At 28.6% G+C, this 19,910-nt stretch overlaps 1 protein-coding gene across 1 annotated transcript in view; it reads left to right on the top strand.

Annotated features, from left to right (window-relative positions):
* LOC129958483 (uncharacterized) overlaps positions 1–19,910 on the top strand; it is a 54,761-nt gene that overhangs the window by 21,941 nt on the left and 12,910 nt on the right. Inside the window, exons 3-5 of the mRNA XM_056070980.1 lie at positions 16,042–16,219; positions 19,141–19,225; positions 19,310–19,376. Of these exons, the coding sequence (XP_055926955.1) occupies positions 16,042–16,219; positions 19,141–19,225; positions 19,310–19,376 (330 nt within the window). The remainder of the gene's footprint in view (positions 1–16,041; positions 16,220–19,140; positions 19,226–19,309; positions 19,377–19,910) is intronic.

Here is a 19,910-nt window from a genome sequence, read left to right as displayed (position 1 = left end):
GACGTTCTAAAATTGCTACTTTGATGCTTTACTTACTACGCATTGCCTTTTTTCATCAGAATCACGATTAGCTTCACGAATAGAAACATGCGTAATTACCTTGGAGAGGCAATTCATTTTCATTTTTAAAAAAATTGAGATCTCGAAAAAACTATTTGGGATATCTGTGAATTTCATAATTCAAAAGCACAACAGCAATCTTATATATTAAAATTGTATATTTGTTTAGGTTTGGAGTCTTGTCTAGCTCTCCTTGTGCATGAGTAAGACGGTGAGCTAGATGGATGAAATTTAACGTACCATTCAACTCAGCTATAATAACTTAGTAATTTTAAAATATAAGGCAACAAGCTACTTAAATGAAATTCGGCCCACCCCAAAACATTTTTTTCCTACTTCTGACCATTTTCTTCATACTGCTACGCCAAATTATTTTTGTATCGTACAATGGTAGTTGTGATTTTGATTCAAATCTACCACTGCTTTTTATTTTGAAGAGAACTTCTCTAATTAAGGAAAGCCCAGCTTATTAAAAGTCTTACTTTATATTCGTAACTCATTTCTCTTTCAACTCGGAATTTTCTCTTGAATTCACTGAATTCATCGTATTCTTGAGAGAGCTTATTAAAATGGACAATAGCATGCTTTCTAGTCATTCTTAACATTATGTAGATAAACTTGTTAAAAAAAAATCAGTACTTCATTGCTTATATGTAGATAAACATTTTGAAAAATGAGTACTTCGTTGTTTAATATAATGCATCTTTAATATCCCAAATTACAGGCGTATTTCATTTATAGTTTCTTTGCTATAACTTCCTATATGCTATCTACCTTTGACTTCCAATTTTTTAAATCTTTTTCTGTGAAATCGAGTAGAAAATGAAGTTAATAGCTTCTGTATTGGACAAATCAATTCGATTTTTTTTCAAATGCTTTTCAACTCCTGTGACTAGGACATGATGGCCAAATATACCCCCCCCCTCCGACAAACACTAAAAAAAAACTACCTTGACTTAGAACTATTTAAGCTGATTTTAACAGGCTAGTGGGATGTGTATCTCCCGTTGGTAGTCAAAGGGTTAATGGTATCTAAGGATAAATATGTGCTTAGGTGTCTAATGTAACTTAGCATACAACAACCTGTTTAAACCGTGCATCAAATTACTGAATTTTTATATTTCTTTATGTACTTAATTTAAAGGACATCAGGACATATTTAAGTATATTAATATTTATATACAGAGTGGAGTAACAATATATAACACAAATATGATGCGTTATCTAATTAAATAAATTCATAGATCTAGAAATTGAAGTAAAAGGAAATACAAACGATGAATTTTTAGACATTTCTTTCGAAGTCCAACAAATTATGCGTTTTTTGCAAATTCAATTTTAAGAATACTGGTGCAAGTATCTCAACATAAAAAGCTACTTATTGCGCGCGCCAACCGGAAGAGGGAATGACACGAGCTGTCGCATTTCTGCTTATCCACTAAATAATGTTATTTGTTCTTAAGCGATGGAAAGATTGCCATTTTGTTAAGTTTATCCATGTTTATGTGATTTGGCACGGTTTCGCTTATTGAAAACTTATGCGATATGGTATTGTATCATTATCATTTTGAGAACAAACCGAAGATGAATGAAAAAGTTTGGATGCATATAGTAGATGAAAACGATTAACTGCTAAATTTATGAAATAATACATTGAAACTTGGATTTAATAAAATAATGCAGAATGAAACAAAAAGTAATTGATTTATATTTAAAAGAAGCTTTTCAAAATTATTTTGAGTACTTGTCATTTCGAGAATGTAAAAATCATTGATATTAAATATAGACTTTTTCGGTTAATCATCATTTAGCTTAAATTTAATTCAATGAATTTGAAGTACAAAATTTAAATCATTTTGTATTTGAAACTCATTTTTTTAAACTCTTATCTATCAGCATTCCAGCTGTGTTTGAAAACATCTAAAAGACCTTTTTCTTTTAATGTTTAATGTGTGAATTAGTAGGTAAATTTACAAATATATCTAGTCGTTTAAAATTAACAATGTTAATTTATTTTAAATTAATAAGCAATTTAAAGAATATGATCAATTTGCAGTTAATAAGCAATAATGAAATCAATGCGATTTTTGCAAATTGATCATAAACAACATTGAGGACTGATTTAGATTTGGTTAGGTCCTGAGCTATATTAAGCTCTTTGGACTGTTTTATAAAAGTACCTTAAATAGTCACAAATATCTTGAAAATATTCATTTCTTTCAATTTTTTGAAAATACATTATAATCATTATAATTGTAATAATTATAAACTTATGTAATGTAAGCTTTTATGATTTTTTTTATAAATAATTGATTAAAAAAATAATGCATGTGTTCAAAAAGATTTCAAACGTCCAGTTTCCATCTTTTCATTGTTTTGAATTATTGTTTCTCATCTATTTCTAATACTTATAATCTTAGAGTTAAAAAACAGTCCGTTGTACTTATCTTCGTTTCATATACAATATTGTGAGAATCATTTCTAGTAGGAAGAAGTATTCACAAACTAGTGCAAATACTAAACAAATCAAGATGTGTTCATTCTGTTGAAATTTAACCATCCTTTTCTTTGTTTTTCGTTTTTTTTTTGTGAAAATTTATTTATTTTTGTATTAGTAATTAACTAACTTTGGACAAAATGGTGTCATGATGCCAGCTACTAAATTTCACTAGGCCAATTAAGAGACAAAATGTGATAATCAATTTTTGTATTCGAAGATTTTTTTTATAATAAAAGAACCCTAGACCATCAATCCGTTTATTATCAGAACAAGAAATGTGCATTCTTTAATAGCCCTTTAATTTTGCGTCAAGGTTTTCTCCCGAAGACTATGAAATTCTAGTTAATCTCTATGAGAACACAAATACCATTAATTAATAATATGCTCAAATGCAATCGAGTATCTGCCACACAACCTGCCACCTGTTCAAGTCAGCAGATACACTTTTTTTTTTTTTTTTTATTTCCCAACAAGCTGTTTTCAGATAATACGCTTATCAAATTGCTGTTTGCTTGTGCTACGATTGTTAAGTACTTGTACCATTTTCTGTTTGGCAACTGGAATCAAAATCTTTCACATGTTGTTTACACTTAAAAAATTTTTTAAAAAATAATATTGGTATAAAGTGAGGGCAGGAATATAATTTCTCTCTTCGATATTTTTGCAAAATATTTTCTATCATTGGTTGAAATATTTCATTAATCTAAAGAGAAAGCATTTTTTGATTCCGAGGCAAAATATGTTTGTTGCCTAGAGAAAGTGGTGATTTTACTTTATCCGAACGTATTTCTCATTTGTGTCAAAATCGACATTTTACACAAATTCGAAAGCAGATTTTTTTTTTGGTATAAATTTTGCATCAAAAAGCCCATGTTGCAATTTGGAATATCTATTAATTCTCTGGAGCCGGAGTATATCATATGATACGTATAATCAATTCGATGAGTCGTAAAATTAGAATGATAATAAAAACAATTGTATGGAAATTAATTTTTTGGAAATTTGTGATTTTGCATGTTGATTAAAGAAAATTCAACTGAGGAATTCGTTAATATACGTAACTTTCAATAAACAAACATCATGGTTATTGTCCACAGACTATAATAATTTGACGAATTGTATTTATTCAGCTTAAATAAGAAAATCGGATTGAATTTTCAATTAACGGTATTTCGATAATAGCTGAATTATGCAGTTCAACAGAGGATACAAATATCATATAAATATCCATTTTAGAAGTAGCAGAAGAAGGTTGCACACAACATGTTTCAATCAGTGCACGCCTGTGTTGGAAGGCACCGAGATGGCAAATATTTATTTCAAAGGAAAAAAAAAAATGTTACTAGATTCTTAAAAATTACCAGGCATTTTTCAATATCTAGAAATATTCATTAGATTCTATTTATTATTGAACATGTGTAAAATTTGTTGGGAAATCGAATTTTTTCTCAGATCACTTAAATTTCCTATTGGAATAATTTAAATATATTGAATGTAATTCGAAAATAATTTGGTCAAACCGGTGTTAAAACTAAAAATTATATTTATTTTTGCATTATTTTCGTTATTTAAACACGTCGGTATTTTCTACCTTCAATGATCGTAAGAGAATGATTTTTAACGCCCTTAATTCATGAGCTGGAAAAATCGTCGAAAGTTGAGTCGATAAAGAGAAGTAAAAATAAACTGCTTGTTTTGATGAGAAAAAAAAATCCTCCAACCTCCTCAAGCGATTAGCGAGCAAAAAATTAATGATTAGAAGTCCAATTTCAGTGGAAATTTAAAGCGTTCTGTTCTTCCCGGTTAATTTTCCTATTATCTCTATTTTAATGCTTATGGCTTGACCCCATTTGATACTAAAATCAAAAAAGAATTGAACAGAAGTTTTGTTCGGCACTATGCCAGATGTTTAAAACTATCAGATTGTTTTCTACAATGCGGTAATTAATTTTATAGTCTCAGTATTTTTCCTCAAAAGTTATCATTTGAAAATGCAACATTTGCACCAGCTGCTTTGGATTTATTTATATTATCTTACAGAAAGTGAATCCGTCTAGACAGGCTGTTATCCTGTTAACAGTATCCCAGATATGATTGTCATAGATTGACTAATGAAACATATAGTAGAAAATCTCATACACATTGATTTGTCACATATTAATTAACAAAAGTTGTCGAAAATTTGGCAGAATTTTTTTAGAAATTAAGAAATAATATATTATTTATATCATACTTTAGATGTAAATATATAGTAATATTAACAGTTTTGTTTACTTAAAGTGGTATCTTCTTTATCCATAATATTCACAAACAATCAAATAAAAAATTATTAATAAAATCAGTTTCAAACTAATAGTGATCCCCTAACAGAAAGAAATCAGATATGACACAGGCTTGGGAAAGAAAAAAAAAAAAAAAAAAAAAAAAAGAACTTCATAAAATAATGAATTCTGCCAAAGATAAGCGCTGAGAAGTAAAATATGATTTAATGAACAATAAAGTGAATGAATTAATGTAAAAGAAGATTGATCGATCATAAGAATCATAAAATTCGATTCCCAAAACTCTGAAATCCGCGACTCTGCGGAAATACTAATAAAAAATTCCAAATACAAAATAAAAATAATGCTGAAAGAAAATATTAGCAGAATTCCGCCCATTAATCTTTGCTAAAATCTAGCATAAAAAATGTAAATAAAATGTGTAATGTGCGATTCCATAATAATATAATGTTCTGGAACACTCAAATTAAAAATAATCATTAAAATCGACAAAACAAATGGCGATCTATTAAGAGAAAAAAAATTATTGCCAGATACAAAATAAAAACAGTGCTGGATAGAAGAAAAGAAAGAACCATATATATAGCATTCTTAAACTCATCTGGTTTGCTCTCATTCATTTTTCGCTCACATAAAAAAGTGCCAAAGCGGAAGTTGGCTAGACTCCAAATAACCGTTACTGTCATTTCTAAATAATTCTTATATCAAGACAGCCTTCTTCTTTCTCAAGCCTTATAATTTTTTCTAATTAACAGCTTAATAAGCGGTTAAACTTTCTCTAATACTTTTCATTTTTAAATACTTACCTCAATAATTATGATGCGTTCTAATTATCTTAAAAAATTGCATAATAATATGCAAAATCCATGTTTAATTTTAATGCATTAGGGAACGAGTTCTAAAATTTTTCAGACTCAGTGAAATTATTTAAAAAAAAATGATACTCTCGTAAAAATTTTATTAACCCTATGTAAAATACATACATTGATATAAATGGATAGTGGCACTTGCACTCATTTATTAACTAATGTCATTTGCATGTTTATGACGGTAAGTGCTAAGTATCTGCTTGGTACATGCTTATAAGTCCAATTGAGAAAACATACTCCGTGTATGCAGCTTTAACTTCCTTGCCAGACGATGTTGCTGATAGATGGATGAAAATCCAGGAAGATAGTGCAGAGCATTCTCTTTGGTCAAAATTTTATGATAATTTTGTAGAGCAATGGCTCGAAAATTCCGCAATGACTGTTCGCATGTGGAATTATTTTGAGACTTCATAGAGCCAACAATGCTATTGAAGGATGGAACAGTAAGATCAACTAGTTAACTGGGGAATCCCGTCCAAGAATAAAGGAACTGGTTATTTTCTTCGAAGAGAAGTTGAATATTGTGACATTTTAGCAGCAAGGAAGGATTTAAAAGGAAATCGAAGAGCAAAATAGAACACAAATCTGGATAAGCGGCTAATCCAACCAATAGAAGAAAAAAAAAAAAAAATACCTTTCATAATAATTTATAACACTGTTTTATTGCGCTATCAAATATAATAAATTTATTATGAAAGTCTTATAAAATAATAAACAATATAATTTTATTTCAGAAACAATTTGTTGTGGTGAAAGTGAAATTTAATGTGAAAATAAAAAAAAAGCATCTGCAAATTTGAAGAAATGAAATGCGCAAAATGTTCATCTGGGTATTGTAGATAATTGTTCACATGTTTGTTATTCATTCTTATTTCCTTTGCCTGTCAAAATTTTTTAACTTGTTATCATAAATTAAAATTTAAAAAGCAGATGACAGCAAATATTTTGTTGTATTTCAAATTTTGTTGGTTAAAAATGTTTCTGTTTGAACCAATTTTATTTTTATTTAAGCCCTTTCAATAACATTTGACATTTTTAGTAAGAATGTATAATTGCTCAACTGAATCGTAAAATCAATGGCGTCTCACTAAGAATGTTTTAAGAAGAATAAGAATGTTTAAATATTATTTTACAAATACTTCTAGATTTAACTGAAAAATGCTTGAATTTTCTCGATACTTCAAAAGTAGCCCAAATATTCTACTTTCAATTTTCAAAATTGTCTGCCTCTTTCTGACATCACCTTTATCTTCAACATCTGGAAAAATATAATTTAGTACACTGAAGGTGTTCCTTTGAATATTATTGAAAATATCAGCGAAGAAATGTGGGATTGGTTAATCGTCTTTTCTTAAACATTGTGATAAATTTCCCATTCATGATGTTGTAAAGAAATGGTTTGAATTAAAGTTCCGTAGAATAAAAGTATAGGCCAAATTTTTAAAATCTTATATATAATCCTATTTTTATATGAAAATATAATCAATATTATTCATAAAAAATGTATCTTCTTCAAAACTTTTTTTATTGATTTTCATTTATGAAATTCGTTTTATTTTTATATCATTAATTTTTCTGACTACTTTTCGAACTTTTCATTTATCCTTCTCTGGTTACTTAATAAACTCTTAAATTATGAATGTATAATAATAAATCTTGCATACAATACAAGATGAGTAATTCAATTTTTCAGTTTTAAGTTGTATATAATATATTTTATAGCGCAATCGTTTTTGAAAATTCCCATCCAAGATTTTTGCAAGTAAGCAAAGTTCTTAATTAAAATCAACATTTTTTTTATCTCATCCTGTCATTACTACAAAGAGATAAACAAAAAGCCCTCGCCTAATTTATGTCAAAAATTGATTTTAATTATCATAGTTTTTTAGAATCACATGCATTTAAAATCTTCACGCAGGCATTACCATTAATATTGAATAACCAGTTTGGTGAAACCATTTTCTATCTACTATATATGAAGCACAACACGGAGACTTCATTAGGCACTGAGAGCAACTTTTTTTTTTATGAAAATATTTTTCTTCATAATAATGCACAAATCATATTTCTGTGAATAGCTGTTAAAAATGCCTTGTTTCCGACCGAATAAACAATAAATGGCTATCAAGAGGCTTCTTTTTCCGATCGGAAACTGGCTATCTTTTCTTTATGCATTAATATCCTCCTGGACGTCACTTAAATTCACGTATGATATGCGTCCATATTCTGAAAGTAAGACAGAAGTGAAAACAAAATGCTCCAGGGCAGGAAGTAGCGAGGTAGGTGACAGGAAGTCTGCTGGCAGGAGGTATTTAATTGAAAGAGCCTTGGGAAAAAGTCTTTCCTTCACGTTAGAATGCGACGTTTGCCCCTTGGCAATTGGAGTTGCAATTGTTTTGTAACTCCTGAACTGACTGCACAGAGTTTTTGCCTATGATTAGTCGTGATTTGATTACTAATTAAGGAATCTTAGCACCAATGTTAAATATACTCTTAGTTGATGTTTACCAACTAAAGAATTTCAAGCATTTTTTTCTAATACCCCTTTGTTATTCGTTGAAAGAGATGCTTGCTCATTCGGCTCTGAGATAACGGAAATGAAAATGCAGCTAAGGGCATTTGCTGAGGAATGGAAATGTGTACTTTCACACGTGAAAAGTAGCTAACAAAAACTGACTTTGAAAAGAGGCCTCTGGGTATTTGGAATTCTAAAAGTGTTTTAAAACTTTTTTTTATGCATTACTCGCATGAGAAATTACTTATATTTCTCCACTGAATATTTATTAATTTGTGATTTTAAATTAATGCGCATTAGTTTACTTTTTAAATTGATTAAAAAGTCAACTTTTTTTTGTTTGTTAATTTCTTAATGTAGGTTTTTTTTTTTTTTTTTTTTTTTGTTAATTTCTTAACGTATCTTTCGACTTACTTCTTATTATAGCAATGTGAGGGATAAAAAAAATAATAATTCCCTAACAAGACAAAGATTATTAATAGTTCTTTAAATATTATTTCTTTGCTTATTACATTAGAAGAGACTTCAAATAATTTATATCTCTTGATTTAAGCTTCACGACCCAATATTCTCACTGCATTTGTGAATATGTATAAAAGTAATATTTTAAAACAGAATTTTCTAAATTTCCATGAGTATTCGTACCAACAAGATAAAAAAAAAAAAAAAAAAATCTAAACTAACATTTTTCGTTGTATTCAAACTGAAATGAAATGAACTGAAAAAATTTACTGTTTAATATCAGTTGATGATTGAATTCATCCGGCAACAGTCTGGGAGAGTATTCCTACCGGGCTGTTTTTCTTTTCATACGAAATAAAGCAGTCGAAGTATAGGAACATTTATAAAGTAGAGGAACATTTATTGTGGAAAACATTTCTTCTAATGACTACTCGGCTAAGTGTAAAATGCTATTATTTTTTTAAAAAATAAAAAATGCTTGCACTATTACAGAAATCTTTTTCAAAATCTGTAAAAATGTCTTTTGATAATTATTTCTCTTCGTCTGTACCTGAATTTGTTTTCATTATAAGCGTAAAATGTGGTATTTCGATAAGTGATCATTTTTTTGTTGTTGTTGACTAGAATTTTCGAAGTTATTGCTGTGGTTATGAAGAATTCTGTAATCTAATTTAAAGTAAAAAATGAAACTGGTTTGAATAGCAACCACAAAAAAGTCCCTACAATATATTATTTTGTTCATAACGTTATTTGCTGCTTCTAAAATTCATTTTCAATGAAAAATATTATTATCCATGCGACAATTAAATGTTGAATGCATTATGATACTTTCCATCCTATTCATCAGTGTTGATAATGCAAAAATTACTGATATTTATTGGATATTCTTTTCTTTTTCATATACTAAGGATTGAAAATAAGAATTATTATCTTGGAATTGTTTCAACAATTTGCTAATTCTTGTTAAATCAAATATTAAGATAAATTACTCTTTTAATGCGTGTGACAGGATATATCAGTAAAAAATATTTTTCATAACATGTCAAAGCAACTTGACAAAATAGAAGGAACAACTTTCATGTGAAATTTCGATTAATGCCATTTGCTCATAAAAAAACAACAACAAAAAAAAACATCAGAATTTATTTATTAGCTAAAAATCCTTAAATCTTAGTTCAGTGTTAGCTTGAAAGAAATCGGGTATTTTTTCGACTAATAATTTTCACCTATATATAGGTTATTATGAGTAATTAAAAACAGATTCGAAATCTTCATTAAAATTATCGCTACGTATTATTTATATTGATTGTTCAAGAAATGGAAGGCGTTTCCTTCTTTCGGTTTATCTTGTGATATCATAATGATTCATTCATTTCTAATGATGTCCACACATTTTGTTCCATCTAATCAAGCTCTGTTTCAAGATATCCGAAGTAGGACGTTACCCTTTTAAGGACATCCTAATTAAGGTTTTGGAAGGCAACAGATCTGGAAGAAATAAATTAAGTACGTGAGACAAAATTGATAGAAATGCCCTATCTAAATATAAATTCAGCAAAAAGGATCGAAATTATTATTTATTCAATGATTTTCTTTTGTTACTGAAACAAAGATCAACACAACATAACACAACATTTATTGCATATCGTTGAAACGTAAAAGAAAAAGATCCAGTTCTCTTTGTAATTACAATAACTTATGAGTTTTTGTCTATTACCATTACAAATTGAATTTTGTCAGTTACTTAATTTGTTAAATATGAGCAACTTGAAGTGTCATTTACTTATTCTAGTCATGACGTTACGACAAAATTAGCTTTTCATATCAGCTATTATTATCTTTGGTATTATCCATTCCATTGTTTAAAATGTTTCTAAAATCAGGTCATTTAAATGAAGCGAGCCTTTTCATGTCACTGGAGGTATTTCACGACCGATTTGTATTAGAGTTTCATAAGCATTATTATTCTTGTTTCATCTCTCATTTCTTTTTTTTAATATAATGCATTCCTAAATAAGGTCATGGAAAGGTCATTCTTAGCTGTTTACCAGCGAATGAAACAAAAGAAACATCAGAAGAAGTGAAATATGAATTTCCAATAGTCAACAATATGTATATTACTACTCCAAAGATTTGTTGTGTTTATTATATATCCTTAACTTGTATTTAAGCAACTATACTCACCATTGCGTTTATTGTAAAAATGATTTTAGTATTATACAGGTTTATGTAAATGGTGTATTTTCATTGAATTAAGTGGCTTTATTTTTAAACTATCAAATATTTCGATATATTTTCGATCGTTTAACAATAAATATGTCTATTGATTAAAATTCCTTAGTTTTTCATTCTGTATACTAATTTTATCTTCCCTGTTTATATCGAATGTAATTAGATTTTCAAAAAATTTCACAAAACAATCAATGTTATGTAACAATGTCACGTCAAATCCTCACATAGTATATTTATGTTTACTATTTGTGAGTAACAGGAAAATGCTTTCATTTAGAAATTGCCGTAGGTAAAGGATACGCATTTGAAATGTTTTCGGTGTTCTGGCTCGCAAGTTTTTTTAAGAGCTTAAATATATATATTTTTTTATCTCAAAGTAGTTCAAAATTGACGAGATTCAGTTTAATGACTGTCTAGTAGTTTCAACATTGGTGTTAACTAATAAATGATGTAACAACCAAACTGCTCCATAACAATATTAATTCTACTCTAAATTTCGTTTTTGATTTCTTAGCAAATTAAGATGATGACAATTTTTACATTATTATCCTTGCATTGTTTAAATTTTAGGAAGAGCAGATAACTAAAAGCTTTTTCAAACTGACTTAGTTAACGAATTCTAATTTTCTGAAGATATATTCATTTCTTTGAATAATCCAACATGTTTACTGGATTTTTAGAAAATTGCTCAGAACAATAAACTTTCGCTCAATCATATAATGATAGAGATACTTCTAAATTTTGAATAAACATACATTTTAAGTAATTAAATCTCTATAACTCCTTCTCCCATTTTTAATTTATTATTCAGTTTTGCTCATTTCTTTCTTTTCTATGCAAAAAAAAGGCCCTTGTGCAAATTAAATAAATAAGAAAAAAGAGTATATGAAATTAGAAGTTTATGTTTTTAAATAAGATACTTATTTTAGTAAATTTTCGAGTATCTAAAAGCTATAGTCGAATAAATGGCTTTCTTCTTCTACTGTCTCCAAAAGAAGCGAGATTCTCTTCAGATATGAGCACCATTCTTTCCTTTTGCTCATCAACTAAATTATAAACGAACGAAATAAAGATATTTTTTTCATCATTTTTCATTTTATTTAGATCTTGTTTTAATATAAATGCAAGTACAAATACGATTAGAAATACAGTTACTAAATATAATATTAATACAAAAATAATTAATATAAACAATGCATACTTGAATTTTTCTGTTGTATCTTGCAATAGATTTGAAAGTGCACTTCGAAGGCAAGTGGAATGTTTAATTCATTTAAGCTTTTCTTTCTGGTCAGTAATAATTAGAATGGAGATAAACTGAGGTGTTGAAGTTGTAATCATTATAGAATCGAAAGTGATTTTGTAATTATATACTATAATCCAAAGTATACCTAAATAGTATAAAAGAATTTCTAAGCATATTTGACTGTAATAAATCAAAATTAGAGGAGTGATATTTGATGGAATTATTTTCTTCTATATTTTAAATATTCATTCAGTTTTACGTGTGAGACATCAATTTTGGAGTCAAATAGTGCTACCAATTAATTCTCATCAGAAGAAAGCTGCAATTTTATTTGATATCTGGTAAAAATGTGAATTGCGAAGTAAAAATGGGATCTGCAAACACAGCCGGCATTCTCTATAAAGGGGCCTGGATACTAGAAACCATAGGGGTCCTAAATTTTTTGTGAATTAAAAAAATTACAAACTCGAACATATATTAATATTGCAGATTTATTTAATGCGTGATTTTGTTTTGTTATTAATTACTTCAGAATAATTACAATTTCTTTTCCGATGCTTAATATTGCAACAAATGCATTTAAGCGTTCTTCACACACACTTAACCGAAGACTCTTCTTTATTAATTTTAATTTGCTGAAAGAGCTCTTAGCGCTCTTGGTAACGTAGGTAACGTAGAGAAAAGTCTAACAGTTAATGGATTTAGAAATAATTTATTATAATTATTAGTTCGAATGTATTGCCGTATGTCTTGTGTGTTATTTACATCCCTTTTATTCGAAATCAAATCCCGTAGTAAACCAATTTCCTGGATTATATTTTCATTCACATCTTTTTTATAAAACTTTACAAATTTTTTTGGAATATTTTTCTAATTCATGTGTTTCTTAAGTTTTTGTATCAGTAATTAATTTAAAATATTTTTACAGTTATCTTTTATCTTTACAATAACAGTATCAATTTCAGTGTTAGAAAACAACATCTAATATTCTCTACAAGATTTTCTATAACTTCATTTTCTGCTATTTCGGAATATGATCTTTTCTTTTTCGAATTCGTTTATCAGGAGAACGTTCTGAAATATTTAAATTAGGTGTTATAATTTTAGTTTCATTCAAAATTATGTTAAATTTTATTCTTAAATTTTGGATTTTAATTTTAATTTTATTGATTAAATTAAATTAAATCAACCAAGAACAATTGTTTTTGATTGAAATATTTGATTTATAGTGTTAATTTTGTACAATATTGCAAACCACACTATTAAATATAAAATAAATGGCATTTCTTGTATTGAATCCAATAGACATTTAGCTTCGGATACCGTTGTATTATCATTATTTGTATCGGTAAATTCTTTTAGGGCATTACAAGTTTGTTCAAACTGTGTATACATTGCTTTAATCGAATCTATTTTCCCTTTTCAACGAAGGGTTTAAAAGTAATTTTTAAATGTTTTTGTAGAATTTCCCCTCTTGTTATAGATGCAGAAAATAAGCAATATCATTTTTTTTTTTTTTACAATATATAGTTGCTGGAAACGGCATCACAATTTAATAAATTAAAGGAGTATGATATTCAAGGCATATAAATCGCATGAGAGTTTAGAGCTATTATTCCAGATAGTAAACCTTTATATTTCCCTTTCATATTGATATCGTTGTCGTATGGCTGTCCTCTACAGTTCATAATATCTAAATCATGCTTACTTAATCTTTTTAATCGACTTTTTTATTACTTCAATAAACCGTATAAATTAATAATTTATATTCAATATATTTTCTTCAAAATTTGCATACCTAATAATGACTGAAGTTTGTTTCTTATGGGATATATCAAGAATACAATCCACTTGGATACTATAGTAAGTGGCTGCTTTTATAATTTTGTTAAGGACTTCATTTACCAATGCAGAAATAATTTACTCTTGTGGTCTATGTGCGCAATGATGCACAATGTTATTTTCCAAATTTTTTATTCTGTTTATATTATCGATTAACACAGAGTCGTATTTACTTAATAATTCGATTAAACTTAAAAAATTCCCATTATTAGGCGTTTCTATTATTTCACGGGTCTCTCGAAATGGAAGATTATTACATGTTAAAAATAGAATCGCATCTACAATTCTTTGAAATAGTAATTTAAGTCATTCTGTCTTTCCTTATTTATAGTAACTTGATTTGTTTTATCAATAATCGAACATAAATATAATCGTTTTAGTAATACTTTCCAAGCAATAAACGAATTAAAATGACAATTAGAACTCTCGTGATCTTGAATTACAGTTGACGGCTTTCAGCAGTTACTATAGCCACCTATAAAATCACGTAGTTTGTTCATTTCCTCTTCCTTTGGAAAATGGTGTACAACACAAATAAAAATACTGCGTTTTTGAATAAATTAACCAGCTGCGAAACTCGGTTTCACCATTTGACATTTTTTTAAGTAGTACGTAGTGGGAAATTATCCATCTTCTACATTCTTAGCAAAAACTCTTGTGTTCAGTTTTAAAGCAAAACTTTCTAAACTTTTCATTTATAATACTTGGCCATAAACCTGGATCAATTATAATCACTTGATCGTATTTGTTATTGTCATTTTCGTCGTTATTTTCTGATCTGGTTATTAATATCTGGTTATGTGACTATTTGAATAATTTAATCCATCAAATAGTCTGTTGTGCTTGTTAGCACATTTTTTTTTTATTGTTATGAAATTAAAATTTAACTGTGAAACTTTTTATTGTTAAAATGATTTTCACATTATCCCTAGTGCTCGTTAATTATAAGATCTTGACGAAAAAGAGGAAGAAAAAAATATATTCATTGACTTTATTACTCGATTCATCAGAATAATGAATCGCTTTTGGATGGAATCATTGTTGAGCCTATATGGTTCAGGATTTTCTTTAAAAAAACATGTTTGTCATTAAGGGGGTCAGTACAAAAAATTTTGTTAATTAATTTAGAGTTTAGAAATTTTTTTATACTAATTAACCATTTAACTAATTAGCAAAATAACAACATAACATTTATTTTTTAAAGAAAAATGGGGTTCATTTTAAATCGCTAAAAATCAAAATATTCTTGGTCAATTTTCAATTTTTTTTTTTTTTAAATTAAACAGAAACATATGAGCTTTAATTTTGATTCAACAATTTAAAAAATATTAATTAAGAGATGAAAAATATTTGAATGAAAATTTTTAAAAATTCTAAGATACTTAAAAAAAAAATCATATTTTTCTATTGGTGCTATGGGTTTTTATTAATTTCCGAATTTGTTTCTTTGAATGCCCTCATTTTTTTTTTCTGTAATTTTTCTATTGAAAAGTGAAACTATTAGCATTGCGTCAGTGGCATTGAACTTCTGATGTTTTTACGTATCATTTCAACATTATTTTAAAATGGCATTTCCATAAACTAGAGAATGTATGAACTTTATGCGAGATTTTATAGCATTTTTGAATTCTTTTATTTAATTTGTTTCATATTGGTAAGAATTATTATTGTCAATTTTTCACTCATTTCCTGATGTGCTTTTGTACACTTGTGTGTTCTTGATGACAACACATTACTGTAACATTTTTAGAACTTAATTATTAATTAATCGGAGTACTTTAATTAAAATTTTACTCCATTTAAGTTTTAAAAAATGATCACAAGATTTCATAATATTTTTAATATTCAAAGACTAAAAAAAAAAAAGTGTTATTTTCATTTCAATATTCAAAGTGTTTTTATTCATCTTATTGATAAGCGAAAGAAATGGGAAATAAATTTCAAATTTCTTCTCGCTCTTTGTTTCATTACATAATAGCTGTGTTGATTTAATTCAATCAATTTGAAGTTTAAGAATGCAATTTTCATTACAGTGTACAATCAAAGTTTATACGAAGGTGCTATGCGCGGATATGGAGTACAAAACATTGTGCGTAAACCAACAGACAACTAGTAAAGATGTGGTTCGCATGCTCCTCTCCAAGTTCAAGATGAAGCACAGAGATCCCAATCTGTTTTATCTTACTATGGAAGTGTGGATGCGTAAGACAGGTAAATATTTTGTTCGTTCAAAAAGTCATTTTGACAAAAAAGGCTTTAGCATTAACCCTTTTCGGCTTTGACTTAATGCACTAACGTTTTGTCACTATACCGCTATTATGAATTCTGTGAAATCTATATTCCTGATAAGCATGATGAATTAGAAAAAAATCAGTAAACCCAAATGCATGAAACAAAGCTTAAGAACAGAAGGGGGGAGGAATCCTCTTTGGAATTGAAGAGTTGTGATCTCTAACTTAACACTGGGACGTTCATTCATTTGATGTTGGAAGTTGGTTAATATCTTTGCTTTCTGTTGAGAGCTTTAGATAAAATAAAGTAATGGAAATTTTTTTTAAACTTTGATTCGGTTTTACAGCTGAGTAATTTTAAAAGTTACATTTTTTAGCATTTATTAAAATTATTTGAACTAATACTTTTAAATAATCTTTTGTAATGCGTTAATATTTATAACTTTAATATTTTATTATTTACCAATGCATGTTGTTAATATTTAAAGTATAAATTAACGACCGGAAAGTTTTTAGATAAAATGAGGTAAAAAATCTCGTAATAAATTTGAGGCTTTTCATTGAATGCGATTTATTTATTTCTTTGTTTCTCTTCAATAAATTAATAATTAGCACGCAGCATTTCAGAAGAATATTTGAATAGTCTCAAAAAGAGGATAAATGGAAATATGTTGTTTAATTGGATGAACTGTATAAGTTTATGAATCTTATTCTTAGTTCTTTTATGTCGATTTTAATAAGAGTTTCCGTCTCAGAAATTAGCAGTTCTGCAAAAATCCAGAAGTTGAGTTTTTTAAAAATATTACTTTAACTGTAAGTATCCGAAGTTTTTCATTTTTAGATCCATATATGAAATTTATTTTTACCTGGCATCGTTATATCTATTATATTTCTTAAACACTAGCCGCTTTTGGCGACCAAATTTTTGTCTTTTTAGGTAATAAAACGATTAATATAGAATGTTTTTTTTTTAAGTTTCAGCGTGTTATTTGATACGATTGAAAGACATGGATTTATCTGAATCAGTCTATTACAAATGATTGGGATGCAATTTAAAATCTGTGTATACCACGAAATAAAAGCGGAAGTGAAGATTCTACTTTGGAAGTAATGTCTAAAGAAAGCAATTTTTTAACACTGACAAAAGCATGTAAATGTAAGTTTTGATGGATGAGTTTGAATTTCACCGTAACATTGTCTCAGATTGGAACCAAAGTAAATTAATAAAAAATATGGAAAACAAAGAAATAAATGTACAGAAATAAAATTGATATCGTTAAAAAGGCAAGTTTTTGAATTTTAAGGTAATGCCAAAACCACTTTTGTGAGATAATAGTTTTGGAAGATATGAACATGTTTTCACGGTCAAGCCAAGGCATAGAGATAGTTTGACAAAGGTTTAGCCTCTTTTCACGCTCGATTGATCTTTGTTTCATTTTTCTTTCTCCCATTTTTTCATATTCTATCCTCTGACTGGATAGAGTTTTTAAACCACACCCGAGAATTTTTAATAATATTTTGCTGCTCCATTAATTAGTTTTGCGATGTGTTAAATTAAGTGCAGCTGTGAAAAAGTTCGGTGAATCAGTCAGAAACTTTGGTATGGCGTTTTGTTTACATTTGTCTGTTGCTATTCGACAGTAAGAAATAAGAGCGATTTCTGTGCCACGTACGTTAGCGTTTTATATTTAGAGAGATTATTCAGAATTTTCCTGTTTCTTTCCCTAGGAATATGTAATTCGTTCACACCATCATTAGTCTGTGCATCATCTTCTTAAAGTAACCATGGAAAACAAAATATTGAATCCTTTTTTTCATTACAACCATATTATTAACCAGATTTGGAATAAATTTGACTGTGAAACTTCAGTTGATATTGGTTTTCGTGACTCATGATTTTTGAACAATGTTCAAATCTGAAATGGAATGACCTGCATTTTTTTTTTTATATTGAACGTTTCACTGAGTCAAAATTGCGAAAATACAATTTTTTGAAAATCTACAATGCTTACTGTATTATACCTACTATAACAATTTATTCTTTTTTTATGAAAATTTTCATCTGAATAACGCTTAGAGAATTATCTTGGAAGAGCGACTTCTAATAAAAGAAAATGAATATTCAATAAAACAAATATGTCTCTGTCGAGGCAACAAGAAGCGAAACCGAAAATCTTAAACACCCAATGAGAGAAGAAGGGCGGGGGGAGAGAAAGAAAGAAAAGACTGAGAGAGCTAATGAGAACTTTGGACGGGATTGATAGAACGCATTGTATGACGTCGGCTTAAACAGGTTCTCGATTCTTCTGCGGTCTTTACTGGTTAACGGTACCCTCACAGATGAAGAGATATACAGCCTTGGAAAGCTGCGTTCCGACGACCTGTGGCCTTTACGGATATGGTCGTAAATCTTCCAACTGACCCATTGTATGATCATCCTCGCCTGTGAATGTCGTTCCGGAGTTTCCCACAAATTGTCGGTAAACTGAACAGACATCAAGGAACCCCAGAAAACCACAAGTCAGGGGAAAGTGTGCCCGACTCCAGATGCACACAGGTCGTTGGAACGGGGCTTAAGTGATCTGTGGTTAGGACGCTTATAATGATGCTTTTTGCGTCATTAACAGCACCTATATCGCCAATTAATCAAGCATACCATATATCTTATGGACTTAGTTGAATTTTCTTGATGGTGGCGATTAAAAAACACTTAATTTAACAACTATTCCCCAAAAATCTGCTGCTGCCAAAATTTGTAAAAAAAAAAAAAAAGTCTGCTTAGTAGTAATCATTTATTTCCAAACCTTGCTTCAGATGTCGCAATACCCAGCTCAGAATCTGAATTAATGCCTTTTTTTTTATTCTATATTCTAGAATACTGACAGGTTTTCTATGTTTTAGGCATTCCCATTCGATCTGTTGTGGTTTTGGAGGATGATGCTCACCCAGCTGAACTACAAGCTTGCCATCCGAGAGGAGAATCGAAGTAAGTGATGCAATTATGTTACTCTTTTACTCACAAGAATTCTTGAATTAAAAAAAAAAAAAACTGATTTTTTTGTTTATGCAGATTTTCCATGAAAATGAGACGCGGTGGTCTAGTTAAAGTATTTGGAGGAAGCTGTTTGATGGCTGGTGTAAGTTTACTTTCGAGCTTATGCTGATTATTTTTCTCATGATTAATGCTTCGTATTTTTTATTTGTAATTTCAAAACATCGCCTGCCCATGTACTTTTGAGACACACTGTAAAAAATTGGCGCTTAAAGAATCAAAAAATTTCTGATATTGCGAAACAAAGGAAGCGTATAAGATCTTAAATTTATGAAATTCTATCAAAAATATGACAATGCAAAAAATTACAAAAAAAAAAAAAAAAAAAAAAAATTAAATGAACCAAGAAAGATATCTCAGGGACCAGATAAAGATATTTTCTGAGCAATTTCAATCCAAAAGTCGTTTGTTCATGAAATTGTGAGGACTTCAGTGTTTCTTATTTCAAAATCTATTATTGACTGTCATATGCAAGCAAGCGAATTTCAGAAATATCGCAGAATGTAGCGGACATCTACGCAGAAATTGTACCATAGAACTACTGAAATCTCACGATTGCATTGGACGGATGAATGGTTAAACGCTATCTTCTATTCTGAAAATAAATTGATTTTGGATA

This window comes from Argiope bruennichi, chromosome X1 (genome assembly GCF_947563725.1).
Source record: "Argiope bruennichi chromosome X1, qqArgBrue1.1, whole genome shotgun sequence".
NCBI lineage: Eukaryota > Metazoa > Arthropoda > Arachnida > Araneae > Araneidae > Argiope > Argiope bruennichi.
This window is presented reverse-complemented; position numbering and strand designations above follow the sequence as displayed.